Source organism: Ambystoma mexicanum, chromosome 2p, assembly GCF_040938575.1.
Source record: "Ambystoma mexicanum isolate Mex_15411 chromosome 2p, UKY_AmexF1_1, whole genome shotgun sequence".
NCBI classification, from domain to species: domain Eukaryota; kingdom Metazoa; phylum Chordata; class Amphibia; order Caudata; family Ambystomatidae; genus Ambystoma; species Ambystoma mexicanum.
The window spans coordinates 422,980,959-422,997,850 of NC_090923.1; the positions used below are offsets into that span (position 1 = coordinate 422,980,959).

Genomic DNA, 16,892 nt, shown 5'->3' on the forward strand with positions numbered 1-16,892 from the left:
CCTGAGCCAACTGCGCCGGTGAAGGCAAACGATGTTGCCCATCTGACGAAAGCCGGTGTCGGCGATGTCCGTGGCCACTGTAATGGCGTGGTCCGAAGCCACCTCGCCTTCCTGTAGGATTTCCAGGGCCTCAGCCCTTTTGTCGTCCAGTGGGGGGGGGGGTTTTGGGGGGTGGAGTCCAGCAGGGGAGCAACCTTGAACCACAGCTCCCTGTCGTAGCGTGCCATGATCGCAAGGGCGTTCGTTGGCCACTTTAATAGCCGTTGCCGCTGACGAGAAGACCTGTCTTCCCATGGCGTCCAGCTTCCACTCGCCGTCTGGCGGGGACATTGAAGTCGAAGCCGTCGCCCCCCCCCGCCGCTTTCTTCTTGGCCGCCGTGGAGACCACTGAATCCGGGGACGGCTGTGCCCTGAGGCACATAGGGGTGGAGTCCGGGACCCGGTACTACTACTTGTACCGGTCTCTCTTAGCAGGAGCCGTGGACGTGTTCTTCAGGAGTGCCAGACCCTCGTCACAGATATCATCCAGTAACGGGACTGCGAGGACAGTCTTCCTCTTGGCCTCCCGCCGTTGGTATAGGAAGCCATCCTTCTGTTCTTCAGGGCAGAGCTCAGATGCCCTGGCGATCATGTGGAAGGAGCCAATATTGTTGGGGGGTGGGGGAACCCGAGCGGGTGGTGATGGGAGGTCCATTCTGTCGTCACCACCTCCGTCGTCCGTTCCCGTAGTCGCCGTCTCCGGTCCCGTCTCATCCCTCGGTGGAGGGGAAGGAGGTGGAGGCCGAGAAGGCTGGGAAGGCTGGAAAGGAGGAGGGGGATGGATTTGCCTCCGCTTGCTCAGTGGGCTTCCCGACGGTCCAGGCGCCGCTGGATCGTCCGTTGGGGGTAAGGGCAACCTTGTCCTTATCTCCGTACACAAGGCCTGAATAGCCATCAAGATCGCTCCTGAGTTGTCTTGTGGCACAGGCACTGGTTGCGACGGTTGGGGAGTAGGATCCTCCGTCTCCTCCACGGCACCACCGTCGCTTTCTTTGTCCGCCTCATTGGGATCCCTCCAGCAGGACCGGACCTCCTCGAACTTCTTGTCCAGGATCTTTGCGATGCCAGCCAGCTCATCTTCAGAGGTATCTGTGCCCGTAATGGCTACCGCCCCCACCCTCTTTCTCCGCCCGGGGTTTCACAGGTGTCTTATCAATAGGCTGAAAAGAGGATTCCTTCCGTGGTGGCAGGGAAACTAGGCCCGGAGGTCGTCTCCACTGGGATAGCCTCCACAGGCTTCGCCAGGGCCGCCGCAACTTCCTCGATCGAGGCCTTAGCCGGGTGAATCAGGGCCTTCACGACTTTGGCCGCTTGAGGCCTTCACCTTGGGGCGATTGTCGCTGCCTCGCTCCCCCTTGAGGCTCGATTGACCTAAAAATTAGAGTAAACTCTTTGAAAAAAAAAACGCAAAATGTAGTAAAAGCTCAAGAGCTATAGCACGAGGGCTTCCAACACTTAAACGTGCGGTAAAAATCTGAAGATGGCTGCCAGAAGAGGAGCTTAGGTAGAGGGCAGTCATTGGCTGGGGGCAGTATGACCCAGAGATCAGTGATTGGTCATTAGGAGAAAGACAGTTCAGAAACGAAACTGAAACTGATTTTTTCTTTAGAGGATTCCCAGCCTGACAAGGAATATCCATGCTGGAGAACCAGACATTCCAGATCCATCTTTGCAAGATTCCAGACTCTACTGCCAGGCAGAAGCATAGCTGACCCTATCCCAGAAAGGCCAAAGCATAGCTGGCCCCATCCAAGCAAGGCCATTGATCCAGAAACCCTACTAAAATCCCAACAAGGGGGGGGGGGAAAGCTGTGGGGCCTTTTGGGATCATCCTGTGACCAGATCGGCTTTTTGCCCACCACCTGCATGCTTGCTGTACCCTTGCCATCCAGTGACCACACTTGCCCAGCTGTTTGCTGAGAGAGGCGCCATCCGTGTTGTGAACAGAGTTGAGTCCAAAACCCGGTTGACTGTCCTAAATCCCAAACTCAAGCACGGAGTGCGAGTTATTTCCCCATCCCATAGCAACACAACCTATCCTATCTTGATACTTTTTCTTTGTCCTACTCTAAGTCATTCTATCCATACCCTGATAACTTATTTCAACTGTTAGAATTCTCTGTGCATCCTGTCCTTGATCCCCAAGCGTTAGCGCCACTTTTCTCTTCATTTCTATATTGCATAGATCATAAGTCCTTAGCATATTTTGATTAAATAAATTAATTTTCCATAAATAAAAGGGGTACACTGCATGAAGGTTTACAACTGCAGCGTTAACTTTTATATTCACCGGTGGCGTTCATCTTTTCTAGCCATTAAATCTAGTGTAAGTGAAACTTGTCTTTTCTTTAAAACCGATTTTCTCTCCTTAATTGCTTTATTTTACCAAAGCCGAACCTCCTTTCACCTTGAAAATCTCATCCAATTATCCAGCTATAGCCACTCTTTCACTTCTATATTGTCCCTGTGATGTGCATCTATCACCCAGCCTAAAAACCGCATCCAATTCTGTGTATTCTACCTGTTTCAAAAAACGTTTTGACATTTAAAACTGCAAATGTGTAAATTGCAACTTTTCAACGTGTGAATTTGGCTGCACTATGTTTTAATTTCAAGTTGTTTTTTTAACTGTATGCCTTTTGTGATACCTTATCTTATAGTTGCTAGTGATATAAAATCCCTGATACTGTTATAAAACATATGTACATCATTATTTAAACACATAATTATTTGTCAAAATCTGTGTGTCATTTATGCTATTGCAAAGGGTTTTTGCCTCTTATTTTGATTCGGTTTGCCGCCTCATAGCCCTGATTCCCTGCTGCGTCTTTCTATAGATTCAGAATTCGATTAATTGGGGTTTGAGGGAGCATTGCTGAGGGAAATCTTAAATTGGGTGCTATCTATCCTAATTGAAAAGGTGCTCCCATTCGTTTGTGCTTTGGATAAGTCCTTGTAGAAGGTTACCCCAAGTGTATTTCAGCAGTTTTCATTGTAACTATCACCCCACTGGTGATTGCTGCCCAATATAAAAATTGTGTGATTTCCTTTGAAATTAAAATAAATACATTTTGTATTCCCACCAACCAGCCTGGTTCATGGTCCATTGTGATCCGGGTTATTTGTAAAAAGGGGGTGTGAGACGGGTTGGGTATTGGCTCAATTCGAATTCGGAGAAAATAAAGAGAAAGTATTCCAATTGAGAATACACTACATCCTCGGCTAAGGACAAGAGTCCTGATCCGGTGTGTGGCGCCCGGTTAGAATCCTTCACAAATCCCAGTCAAATTGTGTTTACAACAATTAGGAGATTTGCTTAATGATGGCACATTAAAAAATGGTCGTCATGGAGATAATATAATTAGTAATGTGGCCATCAATAATATTTAATATCAGTGGGCAGGGAATATTTAATGTAAAAGAAATCCAAAATACAGTGTGCATGTCTATCATGCAATAAAAAACCTCACCAGCTAAGCCACTGAAAAGGATGGGCTGTAACGGAATGCATTTAAAATAGAATGCTATAGCATGTTCAGCTCAAGATGCACATTGCTCTCCGACAGTGGCCAAAGTAATGGGGGGTGGGGGGATTAAAAACAGAACATCACAGCATTGTTGACACAAAATGCAGTGTTTGACAGTAGCCAACTGTTTTCACAGATGTATTTTAAGGCTGAAACTGTGAGCTGATGTATAGCATAATCACAGTTTACCAAGGATTACAATTACAAATGAAATTTGTAGTACTATCGCACCATTCTAGTGGAGTGAGAGGGAGATTAACTTGTCTTCCATTCCACAGAAAATGATGCAGATTGAAAATCCAAATGAAATTGTTCTAATAACATTACTCTGAAAAAAAAGACCCTGTATTAAGTGAACTCCAAATGGCAAGTTCTATCATACATTAAAATGCCTTACAATGGAACACATACTGTGCGCTACAAAGATCAAACTTCCTAAGCGTACAGATTAATAGCCCAACCCAGCACAATATGTATTTCACATGCATGCCGACACTAGAATTGAACACCACTAAATGAGAATGTTTGCATTTAATGCGATGCATATGATGTAGGTTTTTCTCAGATGTCAATACTTGTCAAAGGCATAAGAGAAACCCCAAATAAATGTTGAATTCTTGCGCAGGCTAATATTTCATCAAAGTTTATTGCATTGTTTATTGTATTGTTGACACTATTTAGGAGATGTGGTGCCTGAAGCAGCAGTAATTTGAAGTATATTGCTTTCTAGAACAGATTTATAAAAAATTGATGCTTGTGTGCATTGCAAAGTAGCAAGAAAAAGAAGTCTGTGAATTTTCTCTTCTCTAGACAAGCTGTCTGTGATTCTATAATATTGAGGCGGACTTACTCAGCATAAAGTTAATGGACCACTTTTGGTTCCGATTTCCTAATGTAATAAATCAGTGTAAACAGACCAAATCTAGCCGGTTTCTTGTACCAGAAATGTAGGGTGGATTGTAACAATAAGGAGTGTTAGATCAGAAGCGAGTCTATGAGTCTAGAAATATTAAGATTAAATAGTCAATAACAACAAACACCTTACAGGGTTATCATATAGTGTTTCATGTCAGATACCACTTTGAAACATTGCAATTCATGTTATTGCCCAAGATATCAGTACTCTAGAGTCTTGCAAGCACAGATGAAGCATTGCAGGGTATGAATTTGCTGGGAGCTATTTAGCTCCTGCTTGTAGCCTAGAAGAGCCTGCTTAAGCTTGGCACCAAAAGCTAAGTTTGACTGCATTCCAATTTACGCCATACACAGAATACCCATTAATTCTCTTTCCGTGACCGTATAAATGAGCATTTGTCCACATATAGAAGACATTTTAAGCATAACAGTTCATAGACTTAACAAAAAGATAGTTTGCATCTCATGTCGAAGTTTTATTTATGGCATGCTACAAAGTAGGTACGCGTTCCCCAGAGTTAGACCTCTACTCAGAGGGATGCCTAATATGCAGGAACTACTTTTAACTTCTGCTTCTCAAACTTGAATTTCCATTACTGCCATCAGCATTTCCAAACATGTTAAAAAATTGCTCAAAAGCATCAAGCGGCATAAACATTCTATTTAATTCACTATTGCTATTTCAAGCAATAAAAAAGCCAGAGAAAGTGTCTGCGCCTCTATCGGACTAAAAAGGTGGATTTTTTGTTCGTTAATACAATACAAAAACTACTGTGTTTTACACAGTACGAATGGGAATCTGATTTAGATTCGAAAAGACATGTATTCTGATCAAAAAATTAATGCGGCACAAATTCGACATATGTTGTATAACTGTTCCTGGCACAGACAAACTAAAGGCCAAAGTTGAAGCGAACTTCTAATGAGAAGGAAGCAGCTGGCCTCCACAAATGGAGCAGCTTCTCAGCTTACAAAGACGCTATTAAATTGCTAGCAGCCTTCTCAAGCAGCCACTTTTGGCAAGCCCCTCAGACGGCAAAGCATGCTGGGATACTCACAGGTGCTCGAGGGCCTCCAAGCCTGAGAACGCTTTCTTGGCCACTGACTTGATCTTGTTTCCAAACAGAGTGCTGCAGTTTCCAAACATTCAGCGCCAGATGAACAGGAGGCAAAGGCAATAGAAAGAGAGACAATTAGTTGGGCAGAATCGGATGAGTATCCAGTGTGCAGCTATGGGAATCTGAACTGCAGGGAGATTATTGGTTAGAGGCATGCTGGCTGCCCATCTCCGAAACGAAATACCTTTATCTTTATTAGAATGTAATAGTGATGACAGGCTGAAACTGTGAGTACCAGCTCTAACAGAAGGAAGCCATTCATTGCAACTTGTTTGCTAACAGAAGTGCCTGGATTTGTTAGAATGCTTGCTCAGCATGTTCAATCTCTCACACTCTCTAAACACACATGCACGCGCACTTCAACCAAGTCAGATGAGAAATAATGAATGGCTTTAAACAGAACGTCCAGTTTTTGCATTTGCTCGCCTTCATAACGCAAATCCTAGCCACCCACCAGCGCCCATTTAGAAAACAACCTCCTGTTATCATAAATGCTTCAGTAAGAAGACGTGGTTAAATTACTTACTCCTGCACGTGGAGACTTAGGGCCTGCTTTGAGGTTGGAACATTTATGTTTGGTGCATTCACTTTTGAAACGCTCTTATTTTGTGGTGTGCAAGCATCCTTTCGTTCATGGGTACGAAAGTGTATTTTAGGTGATTTAAATGTGCTCGTTATAATCAGCAATTTTCTTTCTGGCGTGTGTTTCTTATTTTATGTTTGCGATAGAGCGTAGGGCATAAAAACTGGAGTCACATGTGTGACACATTCAGACACTGTTCCACTGTGTATATAATGTAAAAAAGTAAACTACACATCCAAGAAGAGATACAAGTGAAAACTTACCACGTGCAATAGGCTGCACTGTAATATGGCAGAAAGTACCAGCAACCGAAAATTGAGTACCAGTCAAAAATGTTTAGGTAATCTGTCCCCAGGTTTCCCGAGGGTTTAATCGTGTGATTGTGGGTCAGCTACATGTGCATCAAGCTGTAGCCATGCGTAAAGTGCATCAAGCTGTAGCCATGCGTAAAGAAAAACAATCAAATGGAGTGTGCTGTGCTGTACCACCCCAATTTCATGTTCCCACATGCCTCACATCAGATTGGTTTCAATAGTCTCCTTAAACCACACCATCATGTTGCTAATGCACCACATGTTCAAGACACACCCCTTTATTCATTCACCTCTGCACACAGGGAATTGCCGACTTTGCTGCAATCCACAACATTAGCCATTGTAGTTCACACAAACCGGCATCTTTAATGGCTTCCACACTTCAAGGGATACCTGAACAAATCTTAAGCACCACACGCAACCACTCACTATTCACGTCTACTAAAATGAAGTACACAGACCTGCCTAAAATACCAACTACAGGCTCCTCCTTGTTACCCTATTCCCTCATCAGCATATCTCTCTCACCTATTCCGCCAGTGGCTTTATCCCTCCTATGCAAGCAGAACCCAGTATTTCTACAACTCCCTGATCTATCTGACTCTATACCCTTGCTCCTGCCCTCCTCTCCCCATTTCCCTTTTCACCTCTGCAGACCCAGGTCTGTTCACCACAAGTATAGGCACAAGAAACTCTGGAGGAAGGTTCCAAATGAGTTACACCCTCTGTTTTGAGGTTAAATGATTTTGTGAGAGTTAAAAAAAAAAAGTAGTCCCCTTGTTAAATGTTTTTTTTTTTACGCTTAGCTTACACGTCTTTTTAAATCCATATTTCTTTGCACCTAGTAATTCATACATTTTAACGTTCAAGCATTAACATTTCAGTGCATTCCTTTGGCACTGCTCAGTTGATGCCACTGGTCCAAACATATCTCTGAAGATTTGTGGGCAGACGCAGGAAGCCAGTTCCTATGCGTCTGTGGTTTCATTTTTTTTGTTTGTTTTTTCACCACATTTTCTTTCGTTTGAAGTATTGGAGTATGACCATTTTTACAGAAGCTGTTATGCCATTTATCCGTTGGGCTGGCTGGGAGTCCACTTCGGTAATAACATGCACAGTAATGCATATATTTCTCATAGGAGGTATGAGCATTGGAGCATCTGACAAGCCATCCTTACCCCAGGACCCAGATAAAATGATGCACAGGGAAAGGCAAGGTCGTTTCTGAACAGACCCTGGCCCTCCATGTAGTATCTCATGTCACAGCCAAGTTACCCTTTCATCTGCATCCTAAATCATTATACATGCTTCAATGTTACAAACATTTTAAAGCTAGGGTGAGTGTTGAGAAATGTTAAATGAGTACCAAGCCCAGTATGCATGATCTACTTAGTGACTCAAGCATAAAACCCCTTTGATCACATACATATAAGACAAGTACAAGCATCTGTGGTCTTTCTTTAATTTCCAAGATAAACCGACTTTATACAAAGCTGGATGGAATTCTCACTGGTGCTTTTTGCCGCCTTTTCCTTTCTCGTATCGAAATCCACCTATAGCGGGTAGGAGGGCTGGCTGAGGTGCTACAACTTGCAGTATCTAACTTGTAGTATGTTATGCATAGGTAAGGTAGTGAACTCTCAAAAAGATTTTTTTTTTTTAAATAAGGTTTTTGAAACTTCAAAATATCTCCAATTTTCTGCAGATCAAGTGGTAAGTGGTTCCAAAGTTCAATTGCTTGGACTGTGCTTCATCTGCCATATCCTCTGGATTTGCCTACGCGAGGGGCATACATGGAATGCTTGAAGGAATATTGTAATGGGGGCTAGATATATAACATTTTAGATTTTATTTCGATAATGGGGGCATTTCCATATAAAGCTTTGGGGAAAATGGTAAGCAATTTAAAAGATATTCTAGATTTTATTTGGAAGCCAGTAAAGAGTTTTGCAAGCTAGAGAAATGTAGGCATGTTTAGGAAGGTTCAGGACTATCCGAGCTGAAGTGTTTTCAAGTAATCAATGGGGTATTTCAAAAGATAGAAGTGGGCCAGTCTATCTTGGAACTATAACATATTGGAAAATTATGCATATTTATTTCTAAGTTTTGAGAAGTCGTTTTGCTCAGTAAGAAGAGTGCAATGTTCTAATCACGACTACAGCAGATACTGAAAGTGATCATTAGAAAAACATTCTACAAGTTTAAAAAGATCCAATTTACAATGTTAATACAATTGACACATTCTCTGCTTTTATTGTTTTTTTAAATTGGCCCTGTACAAGATATATATTTTTTCTGTGGTCGCTCAACTGTCAGCCACGGCTGGGGGTCGCTATAGCAAACGTGCAATAGATTACACAATTCTCTTCTACAGTGAAAGAGTTTGAGAGACATAGATCAAATACTTTGAATACATTAATACAGTTTGCCTACTAAACCACTGGTTATTTTACACTCTGCATAAATCCTTGCAAGAGAACCTATGATAGCAACATGCATACTCTGTCATACATGCAGAAAATGATAAACAAACAAATACATTTGGGCTAGGTTGGATTTTTCACAACCCTGTATGACCTCTAACAGGATAAAGGTAAACTACACAACTAACAGATGATAGGGGCTCAAGTGGAGTCTCTTCAAAGCCTGAGGTGATCTCTCCCGTCATTGTTTACGCAGACAATCGTTTGATCTAACCACGGTGGTTTTTCAAATAACATTTCTTATAATATTTCTTATGAATCCACACAGTCCATCTATACAGCAACATTTCCTGTAGCCATATGCTCCGTCAGCCACGCGTATACTTTTTCCTGTAACTGTTCCATGGACTAGGAAGCCACTTCATTGTTGAGAAGTTTCCACGTAAAAAAAGGAGAAAAAAAGACAGCTTCCTGTAGTCCAGGGCAAGTAAGGAATCTTTACGATTTCCCAGTTCACCAAAGAGGGACTGTATGCATAGAAATACCAGCGTTTACTGGAACCATCTGTATCTGAAGCACTGCAGATTGGTCTATGGGGAAATGATGGCCCTTTACAAAAGAACTAAAACCATAATGCCTAGGAGGTATTTATAAACAATGTGATATGCGCTTTGCTCAAGTGAAATCAACCCCATTGCATGTCAATGTATTGCATTGCACTGCTACTATAGCAGAGAGTAGTCCTTCGGACGTTGTCAGACATGTTGTACAGTTTGTCACTAAACTGCTACCAGACAGATATGACATTTATATTTTATCAACCTTTGATCAGTAAATGGTGGAGCAGGGATTCCAACAGGAGACTCAAATATTATACACACCTTTCTGAATCAATAGCATTAACCACAGAACTATATCCCCCAGATGTTCTTCATTCTTGTCTCAACTGCAGCCGAGCTCCTGACAGCCAAAGGAGACTGAAAGCTGTTCTCGAATGAAAAGATCTTTAAAAGCACACAGAAGTGTGTACAATTCTCAAACAGCCGAAATCAAATCCTTCACAAAGAACATATCCTAAACAGTCCGTAAAAAAAAAAAATGTTTTATGCGTATTAATCATGTTTTTGGGCTGCACTTAGCAGAACACTACTTTCTGGATCAAACCAAAGCCTTTCTCTAAACACTGCCCTCCAAAACCTTTCAATTCGGTGTGCACGTGAACAAGGTCTCTGAATACATGCTTTTTAAACTCAGTCAGGGATCTAGCTTGTTAAATGTTCATTCATTTGATTTAGAGTTTTTCACAATATTAAACTCAGGCCAAAGAGTGGCTGGTAAAGTCCACCCCCCCAAATCCTCCAGTTCAACCATTAGGTTTCACTGCCAGTCACATATAAACAGGTATGTCAATGATAAGACTACAACTTAAGTAACAGAGGTGGAGGGGAAGCGGCATTACATCTTGGAGGACACTACAATAGTAAAAAATGCAAGTATTTGGCCAGGGCTGGGTGGCACATTTTAAGTGAAAAGGAATAAGAGGTGTCGACGGATTGCTCACACTTCTAAAACAAACCATGCTACTGAGACTTCACCCCAATATGAACAGATTCCAACACAATCAGCAGATCACCCCAGACATAGTGATGAATTCGTTTGTTTCAATGAGTATAAGAATTTGCCTGCCAGGAGGCCAAGAGCAATCACAGCAATACTGAACGTGTCTTGCTTAGAGCGTAAACCTAAAATATGAGCGATCACTCCATGTGCAAGATTCCAAGCAATCAAACTAAACTGAAGAGCCTGTTCTTAAGTTGCTGGCCTCACCCAAAAACAAGAACAAGCCTTTTCACTAGAGGAAATGTGCTTGCATCAGAGAAAGACCCACAGCTGGTGCCTGTCCCAGCTGCAGAGTAACAGGAGAAGCAAGGCTTTTGTTGGGGATATCCAGCCTCCGCAGAAGAGGGCAAACTGTGCCACATCTTATGGCCAAGCTCTGCCAAGCCATGACAGGACCACCACATCACTGCATGCTTTTCTTTAACAAAGGGCAGTCTGTGGCACAGGCTGAATTCACATGCAAGAACTGCTGAAGACTCTAAAAAAGCAAGAGTCAAACCCATAGCCGGCAGGGAAAGCTACTAGTAAATGACAAAACCTGTCCGGCACAGTAAAAATGAACAGTCGAGGCAACGAGACACGTTTGGGGTAGTTTGCGAATATGCGTTTAGCGGCAGGTTGTACAATAGTAACGTGGGACTGAATCCAAAAAGTACTGACTTTATCATCTTTAAAACCACACATTAATTTATGGTAAGATTTCGAATGACTGCCAGAAATACTAAACTGCTCCGTGACCGACCTAAAAATAAAAATACACAAAGTGAAGAAAAAACGAATTTAAAAGACTTCTTTCTATACGCCAAAAGTCTGTAAATATTTTTTAAAGGAAAGTTAAATGTTCACCTCTGTAGGACCTACATACAAAGCTGTTATGCTGGCTGGCCACTACTGAAAATACACCTTGGCATCAAGAAGAGGTGCACACATTACTGTTTATCAGAGCCAGCATGTATTGTCTTACTATGCCCCCATATAGACTACATCTATATCAATGTTAAAAGGGATTTAAAACAGCACGATAAAACAAATACTTGAAAAGAGAGCATACAATATGCAATTTTTTCTAACAAGCCAGAGCACTACATGCAAGCCAGCACAGGAAGCTCACCTTTGGTAAAGAGTCACCGAGCAATGCTTTGTGGGTATGCATATTAGCTGAAACGCTTGCATTTTGCTCCAGAACGTATCTATATTATAGCTAAAGGCAGTGCTATTTTATACATAGTTTTATCAATTTAAGAGACATCTCTTAAGGATGCAGGACAACCACATTTCATCTTATTCTTTCGTTGTAAAGCTATGTGTACATGTACAACTCTAGCTACCGTTAGAGCATGCTTTAGGAAATGGAGAATAGCCATTTAAGAGTAAGAAGACAAGCTAAGGTTGAGCCTTGTTAGCCTTAGATTTCTTTTGTACAATTGGCAAAGACCGTCTTGCACACTAATGAAAGAAACTACCAAAACATACTGATACATAAACCTGTCCCAGATCATAACTGTGGTGCCCTAAATGATGCAAAAGTGCAACCGATTACAGGCAAAGCACGGCTGTGTTCTAGTGGAAAGTTGCATTAAATGCAAAGCAGGCATATTCAGCTCACAGGCCAAGCCATTTTCAAACAGGCCTCCATCAAAGCCGGATCTGTGTCAACCTGTCTTGAGGAAACCTTCTAGTGCTTCCCCCTCCAGCATTTCATCCGAGTGCTGGCATGCAGCCATTTTATTCGGATCTTTGTGTTATTTATTTAATCTGCGACAAATGCTCAACTACAAAAAGCGTCATCCAAAGTTTAGATTTCAGGAAGTTGCGTTATTTCTATTAGACTGAAACCGAGTTTGGTACTTATGGTTAACAAACCCTGGCTTTGTCATCCGAGCATGTTCAGTAAACACCTAAAGGGGTCTGGCTTGTACTAATGCACTGAAAGGTGCAAGGGAAAGCGCTACAGAAAAAGTAACTAAAGAGATAGTGAGTCTACTTTTTGGGGAGAGGGCATTCACAATTATAAAGCATTGATTATATAGGACTTCCAGCATATGGCAGCTGTGTTCGTTAATCCAACTTACTTTATTGACCTCTGAAGGCTAACCTTGGAGGGGATGCATAGGGGATGTTTCTGATGCCTTGTGGATTAGTCAGTTAACCAATAATGTTGAACATTTCCTTGACTGCTTGGTTGCTTTGCTCATTCGTTCTGAATCCTGTGCCCTTTTTGCACTCCTCACTTTCTCGTAGTCTCGACCCTTCTTTATGATGCATCACGTCTCATCTTTACTGATGGAAAGACTTCTCTCTGTCCTTTTAGCGAGACAAAAAAAATAACTCCCATTTGTTGCGGCTTAAGCTTTATACAAAAAAAAAAAAAGAATCTTATTTGGACGGTGGTGCTCATTCAATGGTGTTGGCCCTGCCTAGGAGTCTAGCATCGGTAGTCCATGAGTAGCTCCCAATTTAAACCATCATACTGAAATATGGGTATTGTTCTCACCTGCATCTCTTTGTTATGCATGCTCGTATTTATTTTTGCATTTACAGCAGCGCAAACAACCCTCAGGTACCAGAGCGCTAGTTGCTTCAAAGTGCAAGCCAACACATACATTACAACGCACAGGTGGTTCTTAAAGGGTAGACTAGCAAATCCACACCTCATGGTACGGGGGGCTACATTAGACATACAGATGCATGGGAGTCAACGTTAGGGCAAATGCATAGCCTAGCAAAGCCACACCTCATGGTACGGGGGCTACATTAGGCATACAGATGCATGGGAGTCAACGTTAGGGCAAATGCATAGCCTAGCAAAGCCACACCTCATGGTACGGGGCTACATTAGGCATACAGAGACATGGCAGTCAAAGGTGAGGGTAAATGCATAGTCTAGCAAAGTCAGGCCTCATGAACTGAGGGGCTATGTCGGGCAAACAGACAGGAAGTTGTAGCAATTAGGGAAATGTTGAGCATGGGAGCAGGGCAGAGGAGGGAGGGAGAGAGAGGAAGGAGATAGGTGAGAACACGAGAGGATGATAACAGTAGGGAGAAAAATTAGGAGTCAACAAGGGAGTGCCTCAGAGGCTGTACAGTTGGGGGAGCAACACAAGGAGGGGGGGAGCGAAGGTAGTCAGAAAAAGGTCAGGGTGCAGGGGACTACAAAGTAACCGTAACACCAAGGGAACTTGCAATTTGTTATTCAACATCATAGTTGGGCAGTGCGATGTGGGAATCAGGCATTTGAGGGCCAATATGTGGCGCGGGAGGTGCAGCAAAATCATTAGCTGGGCATTGTATAGTTTGATGATTGGCGGCACATATGGGCAGTGCAATATGTGCTACATGCATTTCAGTGACAATATGCAACTGAGAGGTCGCTGGTGCAAAATCATGACAAAATGGAGCATATGAATCAACATTGCGTATGCGAGCTGCAGGAAGACACGGGTGTGCGAGTGGCAGTTTACACTGTTGGTGAAATGCCGAGTGGCAAGCGAGGCACTGCATGGCCCATCATCTGGGCCGTGGCTCCTAACAATGGAATCGATTTTGCAGGTGGACCAAAGACGAGATCTGTGAGTTTGGGCGGCATGGACTCCATATTCCAGTGCCGCGCTTCGGTATGAGCATCGATTAGCCCAGGAGTAGCAGTCTGCAGGAGATGATCGTTCAATGATCGACTGAAGGAGGGTGCCGATCGGGTAGGTGGAGTAGGGGCACTGATATAGGTGGCATCCCAGATCAAGGCGTGTAGGAATCGTGGAGGGGAGGAGATCGGTGTTGTGGTAGATCTCGTAAGATGTACCCGGACAGATCCGTGGACGCCGGGGCGCTCATATGGCAAGGATTCTGCGACACATGGTGCTCGGATGAAAACACGAGCATATGGAGGGTTTGGTGAGCAATCAGAGGGTGCAGGGAGTGGGCCACTGCACCTCTTACCTGGCATATGCGCAAAGATGGCAGAGGGGTAGCATTGTAGCAGTAATTGGTTGCGGGAGGACCGTGGAGTAGCCAAAGCAGCGTTTCTAGCGGCAAACCCGGCAAAACAGGGATGCATGACCTTATAGCCAAGCCTTCAAGCTGGGATGGCGTTGTCTCCCGGCTCAGTCGTGCTGCTTTCTTTTGGGGTATCCTTCCGCCAATCAGGATGCAGATTAGCAGCAGGCCCTCATGGGCACTTAGGGTGCCTGTAGTCAGCGTCATGCTCCAAAGCGGCCATCTTCAAAGGGCCTGCGATGTCCTTTGGCTCTGCTGGTTGCAAGGGGGCACTTGCTAGGTCATTGATGGAGCTTGTCCCAGGAGTGCTTACAAGAAAATACCAGATAATAGCTTCCCTTAACACTTCTGTAGGAACATTTGTTTCTCACAAGGAAAACTGTTAGGCTTCTGTACATGTGATGGTGCAAACGGTCATTCTTAAATCACACCCAAAGCTTTAGAAGTTGTTCCGCTGCACTAAATCACACTCAATCCTTCAGGTTTCCCACTGTACTGTATGGGTTTTGCCCCACCTCAAACCAATGCTGATCTAATCAAGCCCTGGACCCTTGTATTGATTTGGACCTCAGCCTTGCTAAATGGCGGTGCTATGGCACGGTATAATTATCTTCCCTGCATTCATCACATAATTGAGATTTCCCTGTGCGCATATAATGTAGACACTCATTGCTTGCCAGCATACAAGCAATTGATCGAACCACCGGATAATAAAGCCATTTTGCAACTTCCATAATTAGCGATGTGGCAGTTCACCGTCCATAATTAGCGATGTGGCAGTTCGTCGTGTTTTATGCCTCCCTTACTCAAACGCCTTCCTGCTCTGTGGTGCAGAAGTTCATATATAATTCAGATGAGGCTAAAGCGACTGGCCTTTCTAGTCTCCCACACCGACTTCAACACCTTCGTTGCTCAGCAGGAACACTCACACTGCTAAATTCCCTGTAAATGTAATCCACTCCACATCAAAGGCAGCTGCTTTTAGGGCAATCTCCACGGAGCACAGGCTATTATTAATTCATCTGCAGCCATCTTCAGCAGTACCCAATCATATTTCTGCACCTTGTGTTTGACTCCGAGTCTATTGTGGATTTAATTAACCGCTGCCTGCAGGGCACGAAAGACCGCTTTGGAACTGGTCAGAAGGTTTGTTTCTATCCAACTGCATTCCTCGGGCTTGCACAATAAATGTGGACATTTTGTTAAATTAAACCCTTTGAAAATGAATTTATAAGTGCACTTTGTTGTGGATTTTAGACCGCATGAATAAAGAAGCACATTTCTTACACAAGCAATAAAAAAACACAATTTTTTTAACAAAAGAAATTCTGGACATGTGAAGTTTTATATCAACTATGAACACTGGTACTTCTAATTGGAAAGAGTGGAGCCCCCCAAATCTCTGAGTGAACGCATTACAACAAACGGTTATACTACACTGAAAGGAATAAGATTACAAAAATTAAAGGTTCGCAACCAAGTGTTTCCGTTTCTCCTAAAACTCGTTTGCTCCCTTTCTTATGCACAGGCGCAAGTGCTACAGAGAATTCACGTATGCTAAAAAAAGACAATTATTTGGCACCTAAAGCTTTTTTTTTAATGTTGTATTGGTTAAAACATAAAACCTTTTAACGACATACCACAAATATGTTTTCCATTCACAATACATTTGTTAAAAACACTACATCATATATAATACATGGCATCATCTATTGAATTAAAAGAATCACATAAAATAAATAGAATTCACATGAGTGCTCTTTAATATATATAGCTTATAACTTTGAGCATGTGGTCAAAGGGTGTTGTGCCGTCTACACCTCAGTTCTACAAAGTCTAATGGAATAGGGAATATTTGTCCATGCACCTAAGCAAACATTGGTTGGTAACTGACCAAAGCGTGATTTCATTAAAAATGAAATGACTTTAAAATTACGAGTTCTCGCTATATAGATAAATGGCTTATTCATCAAAAAACCTTTGTTAATAGTCACTTTAGATTATTACTTCTGTCCCAATTTGTGGCTTTCCATTTGAGCGCTTTCCATGCTATACCATAGTTTAAAGGAATGGATACCAAGGCCGACCTCTTCATGGAAGGACTTAATGTCCTGCAAACAATGTCCAATAGCTATCAAAATGCTCTTCATTTAGTATTCGAGTAGTTGGTGTAGAGAGAAGTCTCATTATTCTTTTCTTCCGACATCTTTCCGGGGAGGCAGCATTACTTTTAAAATAAAACTCATGTATATAGGTGTGCAGTTTAGTTCAGATATAGGATTGATCTCACAACTCTGAGTAAATTGCTGTGGGTCAGTTATATGTAGCCCAGAAGACTGGAGAGCATTAAACAATTTTCC

General features: G+C 42.8%; 1 protein-coding gene across 1 annotated transcript in view; it reads right to left on the reverse strand.

The window, feature by feature from the left end:
* LRIG1 (leucine rich repeats and immunoglobulin like domains 1) overlaps positions 1–16,892 on the reverse strand; it is a 661,002-nt gene that overhangs the window by 105,664 nt on the left and 538,446 nt on the right. The window contains exon 10 of the mRNA XM_069643785.1: positions 5,540–5,611. Coding sequence (XP_069499886.1) covers positions 5,540–5,611 — 72 coding nt within the window. The remainder of the gene's footprint in view (positions 1–5,539; positions 5,612–16,892) is intronic.